Source organism: Saccoglossus kowalevskii, chromosome 8 (genome assembly GCF_978046115.1).
Source record: "Saccoglossus kowalevskii chromosome 8, keSacKowa6.1, whole genome shotgun sequence".
Classification (NCBI taxonomy): domain Eukaryota; kingdom Metazoa; phylum Hemichordata; class Enteropneusta; family Harrimaniidae; genus Saccoglossus; species Saccoglossus kowalevskii.
In genome coordinates, this window is record NC_140648.1 from 8,031,380 (window position 1) to 8,049,012 (window position 17,633).

General features: G+C 35.2%; 1 protein-coding gene across 2 annotated transcripts in view; it reads left to right on the forward strand.

The window, feature by feature from the left end:
• The first annotated feature begins 4,213 nt into the window (after positions 1-4,213).
• The window catches only part of LOC102802268 (sorting nexin-14-like), a 31,827-nt gene continuing 18,407 nt past the window's right edge, over positions 4,214-17,633 (forward strand). Inside the window, exons 1-11 of one of the 2 annotated variants that reach the window (XM_085502122.1) lie at positions 4,214-4,322; positions 4,667-4,822; positions 5,566-5,623; positions 6,829-6,895; positions 7,162-7,214; positions 8,036-8,122; positions 13,252-13,328; positions 13,671-13,726; positions 15,191-15,390; positions 15,663-15,712; positions 16,332-16,432. In XM_085502122.1, the coding sequence (XP_085358248.1) occupies positions 4,232-4,322; positions 4,667-4,822; positions 5,566-5,623; positions 6,829-6,895; positions 7,162-7,214; positions 8,036-8,122; positions 13,252-13,328; positions 13,671-13,726; positions 15,191-15,390; positions 15,663-15,712; positions 16,332-16,432 (996 nt within the window). In that variant the 5' untranslated portion in view covers positions 4,214-4,231. The remainder of the gene's footprint in view (positions 4,323-4,666; positions 4,823-5,565; positions 5,624-6,828; positions 6,896-7,161; positions 7,215-8,035; positions 8,123-13,251; positions 13,329-13,670; positions 13,727-15,190; positions 15,391-15,662; positions 15,713-16,331; positions 16,433-17,633) is intronic. The other variant, XM_085502123.1, reaches the window with a different exon arrangement.

Sequence of the window (17,633 nt, forward strand, 5' to 3'; positions counted from 1 at the left end):
TATCAACAGACTTGTAATTTTTTTTTTATTATTTATGGCCATTTGTAAAAACTGAAAATATTCAATAAAAGTTTCTAGAAATTTTACATGCCAAATGAAATTTTTTACCTGTCTATTAAAATGACATGCAGGCAGATGGCTAGCTACAAGCATGTATCTCAGCCCTAGCCAAATGTACACCCACAATTCTGGTGGACTGCTAGTGATAACATTTGAGTGTGCAAATTAATAGAGACCACTTATTAATAGAGTTTGTTGGTGAACATACATGTAGTCTTGTGGTGACTGTTCACTATGGGTTTGTAAGTGAGTTGAGGCCTGGCCTAACTGTATTTCAAAAGACTGAAACATTGCCTTCCTGTTGGTCAATTCCATTGTACTTATTATGGTCACCATAACAACACTGGCGTTAACTGTTAGCTTACAAGATCCTTTTGATTACCAGGCGCAATGTAGTTTGATCTATTGAATTAACACTACATTTGTTTTTACAGGACATGGTCAATAAATTACTTCTCATATTCTTTGATGAAGAACCAGTAAGTTTATTTTATTCAGATCACTTCACTTTCATATGCAGTATTTGCTGTATTAGAAGCAATGTTCAAGTTCGGATACATAAAAAAATAAAGTACATCAACTAACCTTTTTTTTTGGCTCTATTATGTGTGCTTATGTAAATTACTGTGATTTTTCTATGATCAAAATACGTAATAGTTTCATGATTCTGTATAAAATAATAACTTAAAGGAATTTTTGGGTTAATATGCACTTTTTTTGGAACTAATACAGTACTAGGAGCTGCTAGGTGATTACATTCTTTTCATGCTGGTTATCAAGTTGGTGGAATGTCTCATTGAAAGTTGTATTAAAACATATTATTTTATTAATTTCAGATGACAGCATGTACTGATGCACCGTCACCCAAAGTGTGTATATTAGAAGCATTCTATGAGACCAATCATAAACCAAGAAATTCAGTAAGTGTTTAATACGCCCATAGCTCACCATTCCTGGTGTGTGTTTCTGGACCGTTTGGCCAGTATTGTTGAAAGTGTTTAATACGCCCATAGCTCACCATTCGTGGTGTGTGTTTCTGGACCGTTTGACCAGTATTGTTGAAAGTGTTTAACACACCCATAGCTCACCATTCGTGGTGTGTGTTTCTGGACCGTTTGACCAGTATTGTTGAAAGTGTTTAACACACCCATAGCTCACCATTCCTGGTGCGTGTTTCTGGACCGTTTGACCAGCATTGTTGAAAGTGTTTAACACACCCATAGCTCACCATTCCTGGTGTGTGTTTCTGGACCATTTGGCCAGCATTGTTGAAAGTGTTTAACACACCCATAGCTCACCATTCGTGGTGTGTGTTTCTGGACCGTTTGGCCAGCATTGTTGAAAGTGTTTAACACACCCATAGCTCACTATTCCTGGTGCGTGTTTCTGGCCCGTTTGGCCAGTATTGTTGAAAGTGTTTAACACACCCATAGCTCACCATTCGTGGTGTGTGTTTCTGGACCGTTTGGCCAGCATTGTTGAAAGTTTTTTAAACACCCATAGCTCACCATTCCTGGTGCGTGTTTCTGGACCATTTGACCAGCATTGTTGAAAGTGTTTAACACACCCATAGCTCACCATTCGTGGTGTGTGTTTCTGGACCGTTTGGCCAGCATTGTTGAAAGTGTTTAACACACCCATAGCTCACTATTCCTGGTGCGTGTTTCTGGTCCGTTTGGCCAGTATTGTTGAAAGTGTTTAACACACCCATAGCTCACCATTCGTGGTGTGTGTTTCTGGACCGTTTGGCCAGCATTGTTGAAAGTTTTTTAAACACCCATAGCTCACCATTCCTGGTGCGTGTTTCTGGACCATTTGACCAGCATTGTTGAAAGTGTTTAACACACCCATAGCTCACCATTCCTGGTGCGTGTTTCTGGACCGTTTGACCAGCATTGTTGAAAGTGTTTAACACACCCATAGCTCACCATTCCTGGTGTGTGTTTCTGTCCCGTTTGGCCAGCATTATTGAAAGTGTTTAACACATCCATAGCTCACCATTCCTGGTGCGTGTTTCTGGACCGTTTGACCAGCATTGTTGAAAGTGTTTAACACATCCATAGCTCACCATTCGTGGTGCGTGTTTCTGTCCCGTTTGGCCAGCATTATTGAAAGTGTTTAACACATCCATAGCTCACCATTCGTGGTGCGTGTTTCTGTCCCGTTTGGCCAGCATTGTTGAAAGTGTTTAACACACCCATAGCTCACTATTCCTGGTGCGTGTTTCTGGCCCGTTTGGCCAGTATTGTTGAAAGTGTTTAACACACCCATAGCTCACCATTCGTGGTGTGTGTTTCTGTCCCGTTTGGCCAGCATTATTGAAAGTGTTTAACACATCCATAGCTCACCATTCGTGGTGCGTGTTTCTGTCCCGTTTGGCCAGCATTGTTGAAAGTGTTTAACACACCCATAGCTCACTATTCCTGGTGCGTGTTTCTGGCCCGTTTGGCCAGTATTGTTGAAAGTGTTTAACACACCCATAGCTCACCATTCGTGGTGTGTGTTTCTGGACCGTTTGGCCAGCATTGTTGAAAGTTTTTTAAACACCCATAGCTCACCATTCCTGGTGCGTGTTTCTGGACCATTTGACCAGCATTGTTGAAAGTGTTTAACACACCCATAGCTCACCATTCCTGGTGTGTGTTTCTGGACCGTTTGGCCAGCATTGTTGAAAGTGTTTAACACACCCATAGCTCACTATTCCTGGTGCGTGTTTCTGGCCCGTTTGGCCAGTATTGTTGAAAGTGTTTAACACACCCATAGCTCACCATTCGTGGTGTGTGTTTCTGGACCGTTTGGCCAGCATTGTTGAAAGTTTTTTAAACACCCATAGCTCACCATTCCTGGTGCGTGTTTCTGGACCATTTGACCAGCATTGTTGAAAGTGTTTAACACACCCATAGCTCACCATTCCTGGTGTGTGTTTCTGTCCCGTTTGGCCAGCATTATTGAAAGTGTTTAACACATCCATAGCTCACCATTCGTGGTGCATGTTTCTGGACCGTTTGACCAGCATTGTTGAAAGTGTTTAACACACCCATAGCTCACTATTCCTGGTGAGTGTTTCTGGCCCGTTTGGCCAGCATTGTTGAAAGTGTTTAACACACCCATAGCTCACTATTCCTGGTGAGTGTTTCTGGCCCGTTTGGCCAGCATTGTTGAAAGTGTTTAACACACCCATAGCTCACTATTCCTGGTGAGTGTTTCTGTCCCGTTTGGCCAGCATTGTTGAAAGTGTTTTCTCTTTTGTAGGCACTGAGTTTAGAATTGACTGATATGCTGAAGGATAAGATGATTTTGTATCACTTCATGGAATTTATGAAAAATGAAGGATCTCTTAATGTTTTACAATTCTGTCTCTCAGTAGGTATGTGCCATTTGCTTCTGTAAGGAATATAATAATGATAGGTTTTGTGTTACTGTAGAATACTTTATTTTAGCTGAAATTAGTTTTTGCTGAAAAGACTTTTTGGGGTGTTTTGTATGGAATTTGTTGAAAGTGTTTAACACACCCATAGCTCACCATTCCTGGTGTGTGTTTCTGGACCGTTTGGCCAGCATTGTTGAAAGTGTTTAACACACCCATAGCTCACTATTCCTGGTGCGTGTTTCTGGCCCGTTTGGCCAGTATTGTTGAAAGTGTTTAACACACCCATAGCTCACCATTCGTGGTGTGTGTTTCTGGACCGTTTGGCCAGCATTGTTGAAAGTTTTTTAAACACCCATAGCTCACCATTCCTGGTGCGTGTTTCTGGACCATTTGACCAGCATTGTTGAAAGTGTTTAACACACCCATAGCTCACCATTCCTGGTGTGTGTTTCTGTCCCGTTTGGCCAGCATTATTGAAAGTGTTTAACACATCCATAGCTCACCATTCGTGGTGCATGTTTCTGGACCGTTTGACCAGCATTGTTGAAAGTGTTTAACACACCCATAGCTCACTATTCCTGGTGAGTGTTTCTGGCCCGTTTGGCCAGCATTGTTGAAAGTGTTTAACACACCCATAGCTCACTATTCCTGGTGAGTGTTTCTGGCCCGTTTGGCCAGCATTGTTGAAAGTGTTTAACACACCCATAGCTCACTATTCCTGGTGAGTGTTTCTGTCCCGTTTGGCCAGCATTGTTGAAAGTGTTTTCTCTTTTGTAGGCACTGAGTTTAGAATTGACTGATATGCTGAAGGATAAGATGATTTTGTATCACTTCATGGAATTTATGAAAAATGAAGGATCTCTTAATGTTTTACAATTCTGTCTCTCAGTAGGTATGTGCCATTTGCTTCTGTAAGGAATATAATAATGATAGGTTTTGTGTTACTGTAGAATACTTTATTTTAGCTGAAATTAGTTTTTGCTGAAAAGACTTTTTGGGGTGTTTTGTATGGAATTTATTTTTACTGATTTTTGACAAGTTGAATGTAAAATATAGGAAAAAAGGTATATTCGCTGGATTTAATTTTCACTGAATTATTCCTCCAGCCAAAATAGCGAAAATTAATACCAAGCGAAAATAGTTTTTTACAGTAATTAAGTATGCAGGGGTGTTATAAATAGATGAAGTGCAAAATGACAACCATTGGTTCTATGGTTTTCAATATTTGCTTTTCAGAGGATTTTAATCGAAGAAGTTTAGTGCCAGAACTGTCTATTGATCAGATGGTATGTCTGCACCAAGAAGCTCAAGATCTTTACAGATTGTACTTTGCACCTCATGCAATAGATAGAATACAGTTTGAAGATGACATTATAGGTGAAGTTAAATCAAGTAAGTAGTTTATCCACAATTGCAACTTGTAAAAATGATGTGCACTTTCTTCATCAGTAGATCTTCTCTATCTTCTCATACTTTTTGTTATTAGTCCCTGTTTGAACGGGGACTTATGTTTTGACCTATGTGTATCCGTGCATCTGTGCGTGTGTCCGTACCTGTATCTAAGAAATGCCTAAACCAATCACAATCAAACTTCACACATACATCTTACATTACATTATACATATGCACATCAATTTGTTTCATGATCTGATTCAAGATGGCCGAATAGCAGCCATTTTGTACTGAAAAATCATCAAAATTAAGCATTTCTGGCATTTATGGATGTATTTCGTTCAAACTTATAACATACATTAGACATTACGAGTTCCTAATGCACGTCATTTTATTTTTCAGATTGGATTCAAAATGGTTTGTTTTAGTGAATGTGGTTCTAGAGCCATATCTCTGACATGCTTTGACTGATTATGTTCAAGTTTTATATATTCATTATACATCATTTTATAGATATATACATGTGTTCAAAATGGCTGAATTTGTTTTAATTAATGCTGTTCCAGAGCAATATTGCTCAATGTGAACAAGTACTTGTTTGACGATCAGATACAAATGTCAATCATTTTAATGTTAAACAATCATCATAATCCTATTCCTGCTATATTACTATAAACAAAACTATATATCTTAAATTTGATAACTAACAGGGACTGTGCCATGCATGGCTTGTTTTATTATAGTTGCTGAGGGTCCATATAAGGAGGTTACACGACTCCGTACTTCAGATGCATTATTCAGGTTGGTTGGTTTCATGCAAACATACATTTAGAATAAATATCTGGGGTATCTTGCGGTTTAGGACTGTTTCTATTTAGATAACACTTGTAAAAGTTTGCTGGATTTTGTTTACCAGTGATGTTGGTAATTGTTTTGGAGACTGATATTCATGTATATTATCTCAGAGGCATGTTTACAAATATTACAACCTGAATGGCGTTTACGCTCACATTCTCCCATTGAGCAAATGATCTCCTATGCTTGGAGACACATGCCCATATTTGGCCACTAAGTAGAGGTTATTCATATCTAATCTCAAAGATAATGTGCGATATCACCAAAAACAATAATTTTTTTTATCATGTAGAGCAATACCACGCATGATCCTTGGTACTAGTGATGAATTACTTTTTTATCATATACTGTAGAATACTTTATTTTCGCTTGGAATTTATTTTCGCTATTTTCGCTGAAGGGATGATTCCGTGAAAATAAAATCCATTGAATATACTTTTTTTCCTATATTTCACATTAAACTCATGAAAAATCAGTGAAAATAAATTCCAAGTAAAACGCCCAAAAAGCCTTTTCAGCGAAAATTAATTCCAGTGAAAATAAAGTATTCCACAGTATGCAACTGCATGATTAAAGAAATCACAAAACTGACCATGAAAAAAAGGACGAGTAAGAAAATTTGCTGCCAAGATCTGTGACAGTGGCAGAGCTAGCACAGTGCATGTACTTCAGAATACATGCTCATTATTATTGTTGAATAAGTAAATATTTGATGTGGTGTTTACTGGCAAACGTTTACTGACTGTTGTTTTGGAATTTTCTAAACAAGATGTTATTTGGCTTACCCCACCTTTTAACATTGATTCTTTGCCGAATACAAATAAAATATTGCAAATCGGAACATTACTTATCAATAATGATTATGTGAGTTACCGGTACTACAAAGTGACCAATACTGGCAAGGTTGCTATCTCTGAATTTGGGGTTGCACTCTGTGTCAACAACTGGGTCAAAAGATATCACATTGTGTAGATCAAATAATGTAATTGTTGCAGATTAAAAAAAATATTACATAGTGGATATCACAGTTACTCATATGATACTACCGGTATACTAGTATATAATAATTCATATAGTATACTAGTAGTATGTAAATACATGACTTCTTACATGTGTTATAGGATAGTTAACTATTCTTTGTTACTTTACAGGGCTTATGAACATGCATATAATTTACTGGAAAACACTTTTTGTCCTCTATTTCACCAAAGTGACGCAGTAAGTCCATAGTTCATTGATGTTTTAATGCATGTTTTCATGTATTTTAATGTGTAGCATTTTTTTGGGCATTTTTAAATGATTTTTTTATTGCAGTTCAAAGTATACAAGATACAATCTTACAGTGCTTTGAATAAATAACATTACATGTGTCTGAGAAACATTCAACAAATATACATTGGTAATTGCCAAAGAAGGCAACTTTTACTCTTCTTTTTGTTACTTGTTCATCGTTTTTTGTTTTTTTTTCATTTGTTTTTTTGTAGTATTATACAATGCTGTGTGGGAGAAGACTGTCATATGACTGCAGACCTCTCAGGTGTGTACATAAAGTGGTTTCAAAATCAGTTTCTTGAAATTAAACCTCTGAATCAAGTTATAGTCTTCTGATAATGAAGGCGTGTAGTTACAAATATATTTGTGTTTGTGGATTGTCTGTTGTTGTGATGCACAATGTAGTTATGATTCATTGTGCAAAGACAACTGTGGAGTATGTGTGTATGTATGTTATATGGTTTGTGCAAATATGTATACTCAATATTATGTTGCTTTCACACACTGTCAGCTGTCGAAAAAAAAAATTTTAGTTACAAGCTTAAACAAAATTACTCCTGGGTTGATTGTTGTAACCTGATACAATACATATTTAGTCCACTGTTTCCATGGCAACTGTTGTTCATTTCTACTTTATATGTTGATATCTAACTGATAGTTTTGTATGAACGATTCTTGCATGTAATATGAGCTCCGTAATTTATATTGTACTTTTAGTTTAGTTTCTTGATTTCGTCATTGGCATGTAATTATGTTAACACATTCATGCTAACACTAGATGTATATATTAACATAGTGATAACTGTATTTTCTACTGCCTCAGACAATTTACAATCGTTTGTTAATTAATTCTGATTCATGCCAAAATTGTTGTTCTATAGTAGTAGAAGATAATATGTCAGTCGCATGTTGCGGATTTGTTTTTTTACTATTAAATGAATGTTTTAGTTATTTACTAGGTGGTGGGATTTTACTAATAATTTGTATTAATTGATATGTAATGCGGTTGGGAACAAGGTTTAACTTACTAATAATGGTAATGCTTTATCTCTTGACTGTCGTTGCCATGGCAACTATTTTATAAAGTCCTGTCAGTGACCTCTCACCTACGACACCGTCGCCTCCGCCATCGCCGCCCCCACCACCGCCTTCTGCAGCTCAGTTGCAGCAACGGTTAGTAACGCATCTATGTATTGAATGTTCAACGCATGGTGTGTGATTTGTTCAAGTGTAATGTCAGATGTATTATGTGTCCTGTGGTCAGGTGATTTATGTACTGTGGTCAGGTGATATTTGTGCTGTGGTCATGTGATTTATGTACTGTGGGCAGGTGATTTATGTACTGTGGTCAGGTGATATTTGTGCTGTGGTCATGTGATCCTTTAGTTTTGTAATGTGATTTGTGTACTGTAGTCATGGTGTTTGATAGTTATTTCACTTGTTTGATGCACTATGATCATCTATCACCATGGCAATGTTGCAGCTACAACTTGGTAAAAAATGTATCCATCATAGATCATCAATAATTTTCATATGTTCCAAACCTAAGACCAGGACCATATAAAAATTACAACATGAGTTTAATTAATACAATATTACACATTCACGATATCCTATTTATCACATGTATGCATTTTAACTGTTTTGTTAGCAGAAACCTTGCAAAATATTCAAATTGTTATTTGCCTTTGCACGTCCTAAGTGTCTTAGTGCTATTGTTCTATTCATTTCATAGAGGAATGCTGTTCTATAAAAGAGCGCTGCATCCAGTTTATCGACTGCGATTAAATAAATTTTTAGACTAAAAATAAATACCAATGTATTTATTGTTATAGAGACACATTGGCAACATTTGAATTAAATTGTGGGCTAGTTCTACTAGCAGTCTTCATGCATCTTAAAAGTAAATCGACAAGACGTAGTGGTGGTTCAGAGCAGAATATGAATTCACTGCATTGCAACTGTGAGGTTGGGAACATTAGAAACAGCAAAATTCTCAAACCTGATTTAAAATGAAAACACATATTGTATGTAGCAGGATATGCAGATTGATTATTTTTACGAACAGTTCTCATCAAAATAAATAGTTTTTGTATGTTTTGGAATTTTAAGAGATAATTAGATAATGACAATTGCAAATTGCATGTAAGGACCAATCGCATTTTTTGTTCATTGAGTGTAATATTGAAAACTATTACATGGCTTTATATCACTGCTAATGTATAATACATGTGATAAAATAAAAAATTATCTATACATGTACATGTTGTTTTCAAATCAACATTCAACATATATTTTTGATGTATAGATTGATATTTCGTACATGTAGCTAGCAAATCAGTGCCATGTTTCAATATGCACATTCCCATCAATGAAATCCTATTGCATGTTTGCTAGCAAATCAGTGTTATGAATCAACATGTACATTACCATCAATGAAATCTTATTGCATGTTTGCTAGCAAATCAGTGTTATGAATCAACATGTACATTACCATCAATGAAATCTTATTGCATCTTAACTAGCAAATCAGTGCAATGATTCAACATGCACATTACCATCAATGAAATCCTACTGCATGTTTGCTAGCGAATCACTGCCATGATTCAACATGTACATTACCATCAATGAAATCCTACTGCATGTTTGCTAGCAAATCAGTGCCATGATTCAACATGTACATTACCATCAATGAAATCCTACTGCATGTTTGCTAGCAAATCAGTGCCATGATTCAACATGTACATTACCATCAATGAAATCCTACTGCATGTTTGCTAGCAAATCAGTGCCATGATTCAACATGTACATTACCATCAATGAAATCCTACTGCATGTTTGCTAGCAAATCAGTGCCATGATTCAACATGTACATTACCATCAATGAAATCCTACTGCATGTTTGCTAGCAAATCAGTGTTATGATTCAACATGTACATTACCATCAATGAAATTCTACTGCATGTTTGCTAGCAAATCAGTGTTATGAATCAACATGTACATTACCATCAATGAAATTCTATTGCATGTTTGCTAGCAAATCAGTGTTATGAATCAACATGTACATTACCATCAATGAAATTCTATTGCATGTACGTTTGCTAGCAAATCAGTGTTATGAATCAACATGTACATTACCATCAATGGAATTCTATTGCATGTTTGCTAGCAAATCAGTGTTATGAATCAACATGTACATTACCATCAATGGAATTCTATTGCATGTTTGCTAGCAAATCAGTGTTATGAATGAACATGTACATTACCATCAATGAAATTCTATTGCATGTACGTTTGCTAGCAAATCAGTGTTATGAATCAACATGTACATTACCATCAATGGAATTCTATTGCATGTTTGCTAGCAAATCAGTGTTATGAATCAACATGTACATTACCATCAATGGAATTCTATTGCATGTTTGCTAGCAAATCAGTGTTATGAATCAACATGTACATTACCATCAATGAAATTCTATTGCATGTACGTTTGCTAGCAAATCAGTGTTATGAATCAACATGTACATTACCATCAATGAAATTCTATTGCATGTTTGCTAGCAAATCAGTGCCATGATTCAACATGTACATTACCATCAATGAAATCCTACTGCATGTTTGCTAGCAAATCAGTGCCATGATTCAACATGTACATTACCATCAATGAAATCCTACTGCATGTTTGCTAGCAAATCAGTGCCATGATTCAACATGTACATTACCATCAATGAAATCCTACTGCATGTTTGCTAGCAAATCAGTGTTATGATTCAACATGTACATTACCATCAATGAAATTCTACTGCATGTTTGCTAGCAAATCAGTGTTATGAATCAACATGTACATTACCATCAATGAAATTCTATTGCATGTTTGCTAGCAAATCAGTGTTATGAATCAACATGTACATTACCATCAATGAAATTCTATTGCATGTACGTTTGCTAGCAAATCAGTGTTATGAATCAACATGTACATTACCATCAATGGAATTCTATTGCATGTTTGCTAGCAAATCAGTGCCATGATTCAACATGTACATTACCATCAATGAAATCCTACTGCATGTTTGCTAGCAAATCAGTGCCATGATTCAACAGGTACATTACCATCAATGAAATCCTACTGCATGTTTGCTAGCAAATCAGTGCCATGATTCAACATGTACATTACCATCAATGAAATCCTACTGCATGTTTGCTAGCAAATCAGTGTTATGATTCAACATGTACATTACCATCAATGAAATTCTACTGCATGTTTGCTAGCAAATCAGTGTTATGAATCAACATGTACATTACCATCAATGAAATTCTATTGCATGTTTGCTAGCAAATCAGTGTTATGAATCAACATGTACATTACCATCAATGAAATTCTATTGCATGTACATTTGCTAGCAAATCAGTGTTATGAATCAACATGTACATTACCATCAATGGAATTCTATTGCATGTTTGCTAGCAAATCAGTGTTATGAATCAACATGTACATTACCATCAATGGAATTCTATTGCATGTTTGCTAGCAAATCAGTGTTATGAATCAACATGTACATTACCATCAATGAAATTCTATTGCATGTACGTTTGCTAGCAAATCAGTGTTATGAATCAACATGTACATTACCATCAATGGAATTCTATTGCATGTTTGCTAGCAAATCAGTGTTATGAATCAACATGTACATTACCATCAATGGAATTCTATTGCATGTTTGCTAGCAAATCAGTGTTATGAATCAACATGTACATTACCATCAATGAAATTCTATTGCATGTACGTTTGCTAGCAAATCAGTGTTATGAATCAACATGTACATTACCATCAATGAAATTCTATTGCATGTTTGCTAGCAAATCAGTGTTATGAATCAACATGTATATTACCATCAATGAAATCCTACTGCATGTTTGCTAGCAAATCAGGGCCATGATTCAACTTGCACATTACCATCAATGCAATCCTACTGCATGTTTGCTAGCAAATCAGTGCCATGATTCAACATACACATTACTATCAATGAAATCCTACTGCATGTTTGCTAGCAAATCAGTGCCATGATTCAACATACACATTACCATCAATGAAATCTTACTGCATGTTTGCTAGCAAATCAGTGCCATGATTCAACATACACATTACTATCAATGAAATCCTACTGCATGTTTGCTAGCAAATCAGTGCCATGATTCAACATACACATTACCATCAATGAAATCTTACTGCATGTTTGCTAGCAAATCAGTGCCATGATTCAACATACACATTACCATCAATGAAATCTTACTGCATGTTTGCTAACAAATCTGTGCCATGATTCAACATACACATTACTATCAATGAAATCTTACTGCATGTTTGCTAGCAAATCAGTGCCATGATTCAACATACACATTACCATCAATGAAATCTTACTGCATGTTTGCTAGCAAATCAGTGCAATGATTCAACATGCACATTACCATCAATGAAATCTTACTGCATGTTTGCTAACAAATCAGTGCCATGATTCAACATACACATTACCATCAATGAAATCTTACTGCATGTTTGCTAACAAATCAGTGCCATGATTCAACATACACATTACCATCAATGAAATCTTACTGCATGTTTGCTAGCAAATCAGTGCAATGATTCAACATGCACATTACCATCAATGAAATCTTACTGCATGTTTGCTAACAAATCAGTGCCATGATTCAACATACACATAACCATCAATGAAAGCCTATTGCATGTTTCTATTTCCATATATGGTATCTAATGTCCTGAAAAAAAAGTTTTTGGTTAATTACTATTAAAATTTGCATTTTTTTGAAAATTTCTATAATTCTGACAAAAAAGCTATGACTTTGTGCAGTGATCAGATACATTGACTTTTGATCCATTGTTAAACTACTTTGAAAAGCAAAACTTTTCAGAAATAGGAATACAATGTATAATTTGATGTCTAATTACGGAAATATCCCAATCAAAACCCTGATTAGTAGTGATTCTAGTGATGCGTTTTCTCCAGGCATACTGGTTTCAGTCGTACATGTTTGCAGAAAAAATCAAGGGTCAAATCCTAAACTTAAATTTGACTTAGATAATTGAGCTATATATTTATTGTGACCACTGTAAATTACCCATTAGCATAACTAGAATGTGTATTCACTCACATGTCTGGGAAGAGTGAAAACCATTGTACATTTCATTCTGAGAAAACTCATGAAAGCTAACCTTTTTGATTTCATTTTGGTTATTATGAATGAAGCATGAGTTTACAATTACAGTATATTGTGTTTGTTTAAAGGAGACGATCTAATGAACCATTGTCTGCTGTATCTAAACTAGGCAGTAGAATTAAAGGAGTATTCAAGAGTCAAACAGGTAAAGAATAGTTATTGTTTGGAAAAAAGAAAGTTGTAATATTTTGGCCAATAATTTATTAAAATAAAGTTTTAAAGATTTCTCAGCGCTGCAGCTTCAAGCATACCTTGTGAAATCTGATTGCAGTTTGGTGCAAAATACAAAAATGTATTTTTCAACACATCAGCTTCAAGTGTATCTTGTAAAATCTGATCTTAGTTTGGTGCAAAATACTAGTATTTCTCAACACATCAGCTTTAAGCATAGTAGTTTGGTTTACATAATCAAATCGTAAAAATTTCTAGCAGCAAAACAATATAAGATGTAACATATTAACATTTTTGTATTTCATGGGTTTTCTAGTAGAAGAAAGGTTATTGATGGAAGCAGAAGATATGCTTGAAAGCGATTCACCACAGGTAAGAAAAATGTTACCACACCTTTGTTATAGAATCATATTTGCACTCTAGTTAAATATAATATTTATACCGGTAAATAACAATAATGTCATGCTCTCAAGCAGGGTATGTGGTCATTTTGTGTCATATAATGAGTGAATGGAAGGGCATTCACAGTATTGTTTGGATGTGTAATCTATTTTTCAAATACTGTTTTGTTTGATGAGAAGTTTATGTGTGCATCACTTCATCACTTCATCACTATAAAACACACCCTATATATTTTTTATTTAAATTTGGGTTTAATATAATAGTTCATAGTCCTTGAATGCATTTTTTAGTTCCCGTTCGGACGAAGTCCGAAAACAAGGACTTATAATTCGGTCTCCGTTCGTCTGTTCATCTGTGCGTTTGTGCATCCGTGCGTCCATCCGGAGTCATATCTCAGAATCCCTTGGACCGATTTCGTTCATTCTTTGCATGTGCCTAGTACTTTATGTAGAACATATGCACATGCAGTGATTTAGCGATTCGATTCAAAATTGCCGACTTGCAGCCATCTTGTTTTTTGAAAATGTTGTATTTCGGACATGCTTTGTCAGTTTTCATTCAAACATGGTACGTAGATTATACATGTTAGGATACATGTCCATGACGATTTATTTCACAATTGGATCAAAGATGGCTGACTGGCAGCCATCTTGTTTTTTCGAAAATATTTTATTTTGGACATGCTTTGTCAGTTTTCATTCAAATTTAGTACATAGATCATACATGTTAGGATACATGTCCCCGACTGTCCGTGAGTTCCTGAGTCAGTCTGTCCATCCATGTGTCTGTCCGTCCGTGCGTCAGTCTGTCCAGAGTCATATTTCAGAATCCTGTGGACCGATTCCGTTCATTCTTAGCATGTGCCTATTACCTTATGTGGGACATATGCACATGCAGTGGTTTAGTGATTCGACTTGGCACATAGATTATACATGTTAGGATACATGTCCATGACGATTTATTTCGCAATTGGATCAAAGATGGTCGACTGGCAGGCATCTTGTTTTTTTTTTATATGCGATATCTTGGACGTGCTCTATCAGTTTTCATTCAAATTTAGCACATACATGTACTTTATACATGTTAGGATGCATGTCCACGACAATTTGTTTCAAAACCTGGTCAAGGATGGCCGATTGACAGCCATCTGAGGTTTTGGCCTTACTACTATATTTCCACAATTTATGTACCATTTTCATTCGTATTTGGAACATACATCATACATATCAGTGTGTTTCATAATTAGATCCAAGATGGCCGAATAACGGCTGTTTTTATTTTTGGCCATATTACTACTACACGGAACTCTTAGCTTTGCTGAAAAGTACAAACTAAAAATAAACAGTGTGGAGTATATCATCACTCTGCCTTTTGACTTCAAGTACAATATTATTATTTAACCCAAAGTAAATAACTTGAATATTGATGTTTCAGTCTGTAACTGACATTCTTGGAGTTGAAGACATATTGCCGTTGAGTTTCCCACTTCGTGATCTCAGTGCATGGAGGGTGAATATACTGAGGTGTGGACTACGCCAAGAAGGCAATAATAAGTATTTTGTTTACGTCATCCATGTTGACAGACTAGATGTCAGGACAGCTGGTGAGGAAAAGATGTCTTGGGAAGTTGAAAGGTTTGTATTTTTCCTTTCATTGTTTTTTTTTCACCCTCAATGATGATGATTCATGTTTCAATCACTTTGAGTGGCTATACCACAGTTGTTGGGCATCATATGTTTTGAGTATTAGGAAATCTGTTATGTAAATCATTTTGTGCATAACAAGCACTACATTGTGGCTTTTCATTAGTATTAAAAAACAGATATTTTATTTTTTTTTAATTTATGTTTATGCGATTTGAATTCTTTTCTTTTGCTCTTCATTCTTCTGTTTTTGTTCATTGTAGGAGATATCATGAATTTTATGTTTTGGAGAACAAATTGACTGAATTTCATGGTAGGTCTGATATTGATCACAAAGTTGAAGTATTTATGACAGTATCAGTAAAATACTAGTCACTTGTTTCATTAACTCATTTCTCAACATACTAGTCATTTGTCTCATTGACCCATTTCTCAACATACTTGTCACATATTTCATTGACTCATTTCTCAACATACTAGTCACTTAGTTCATTGACTTATTTCTCAAGGTACTGGTCACTTACTTCATTGACTCATTTTTCAATGTACTAGTTACTTCTTTCATTGATTCATTTCTCAATGTACTATTCACTTATTTTATTCACTCATTTCTCAATGTACTAGTCACTTATTTCATTGACTTATTTTTCAATGTACTGGTCACTTATTTCATTGACTCTTTTGTTAATGCACTAGTTACTTAATTCATTGACCCATTTCTCAATTTCATGGCAGCATCTTCAGTGGTATTTGCCATAAAGAGATTATATAATTAACTAATTATAGTATAATTAATTTTCACGAGTATTTATTCAATAGATTTTAAAATTCCAAAATGGGAATGCAACTTAAATTCACATTCACTCTTAGCATCGTCTAGTCTCTTTCACAAAATGTTTTGAAGTTCTACAGATTTATGTCTACATTTTTAGGTGTATTTGAGGACTGTTCGTTGCCTTCTAAAAGGTCTTTTGGAACCAGAACCCAAGACTTTATTGAATCAAAGTTACCAATACTGGAAAAATGGCTACAGGTATGACTTGTGACAAACATGTTTATTTCTAAAATTGTGTAAATTTCTTATCAATTGACTGCTCAAACTGCCATTTTCTAAGCTGTTAAAATTATTTTTAAATGAGAGAATGTATTTCTCCACACCTCTATGTCATATACTTTTTCATAACTAAATAAGCTAATATGTCAAAGATTAAATAATATTTTACATTTTCCGCTGATAAGTTTATTTCTTTTGGCAGTGTGACTAATCCAGTTAGGAAATTTGTCAAATATGACTCCAATGAATGGAGCTTCTTCCACTAGATAATTCTTAAAAGAAAACAATCTATTGGTTGATAACTGGGAATTCTGCCAACTGTGGTTTTTGACTCCCGTGTGCGAAGCACGAAAGGGAGTCTTTGCAGCTACCCTGTCTGTATGTCTGTATGTATGTCTGTCTGTATGTATGTATGTATGTCTGTATGTATGTATGTATGTATGTATGTATGTATGTATGTATGTATGTATGTATGTCTGTATGTATGTCACTTTTTTTGTTCCACCGTTATCTCAAGAACCACTAATCAAATTTCGATGAAACTTGGTACATAGATGCTCTGGGATAATGCGCAGAGTTGATTAGGTTTTGGTAAAAATCCATAAATATTAATTACCTAATTTGCATAATAATTAACTGATTTTAAGCTGTTCTAAGACTGTTCCACTGATATTTGAAGAACCACTCATTGGATTTTGATGAAACTTGGCGCATGGATGCTCTGAACTAATGCGCAGATTTGATTAGTTTTGGGTAAAAACCCATGAATATCAATTACCTAATTTGCATAATGATTAATCAATTTTTGGCTTTTCCACTGTTATCTCAAGTACTAATCATAACATTTCAATAAAACTTGGTACATAGATGTCATATGACACTTCACAGACCTGATAGTTTTTAAGGTAATATCAGTACATATTAATTACCTAATTTGCATAATTAATTAATTTTCAGCTTTTGATATTTCAAGTAGGAATCATCACATTTCAATGAAACCTGGTACATAGTTACTTGAGGACTGTGTAGAGACCTAATTAGATTTTGGGTAAATATTTGTGCATATTAATCACCTTATTAGCATAATTAGTTAATTTTGAGCTTTTCACCTGATATCTCATATCTCATCACATTTCAATGAGACTTGTGACATAGACCTTCTAGGACTATGCAGAGACCT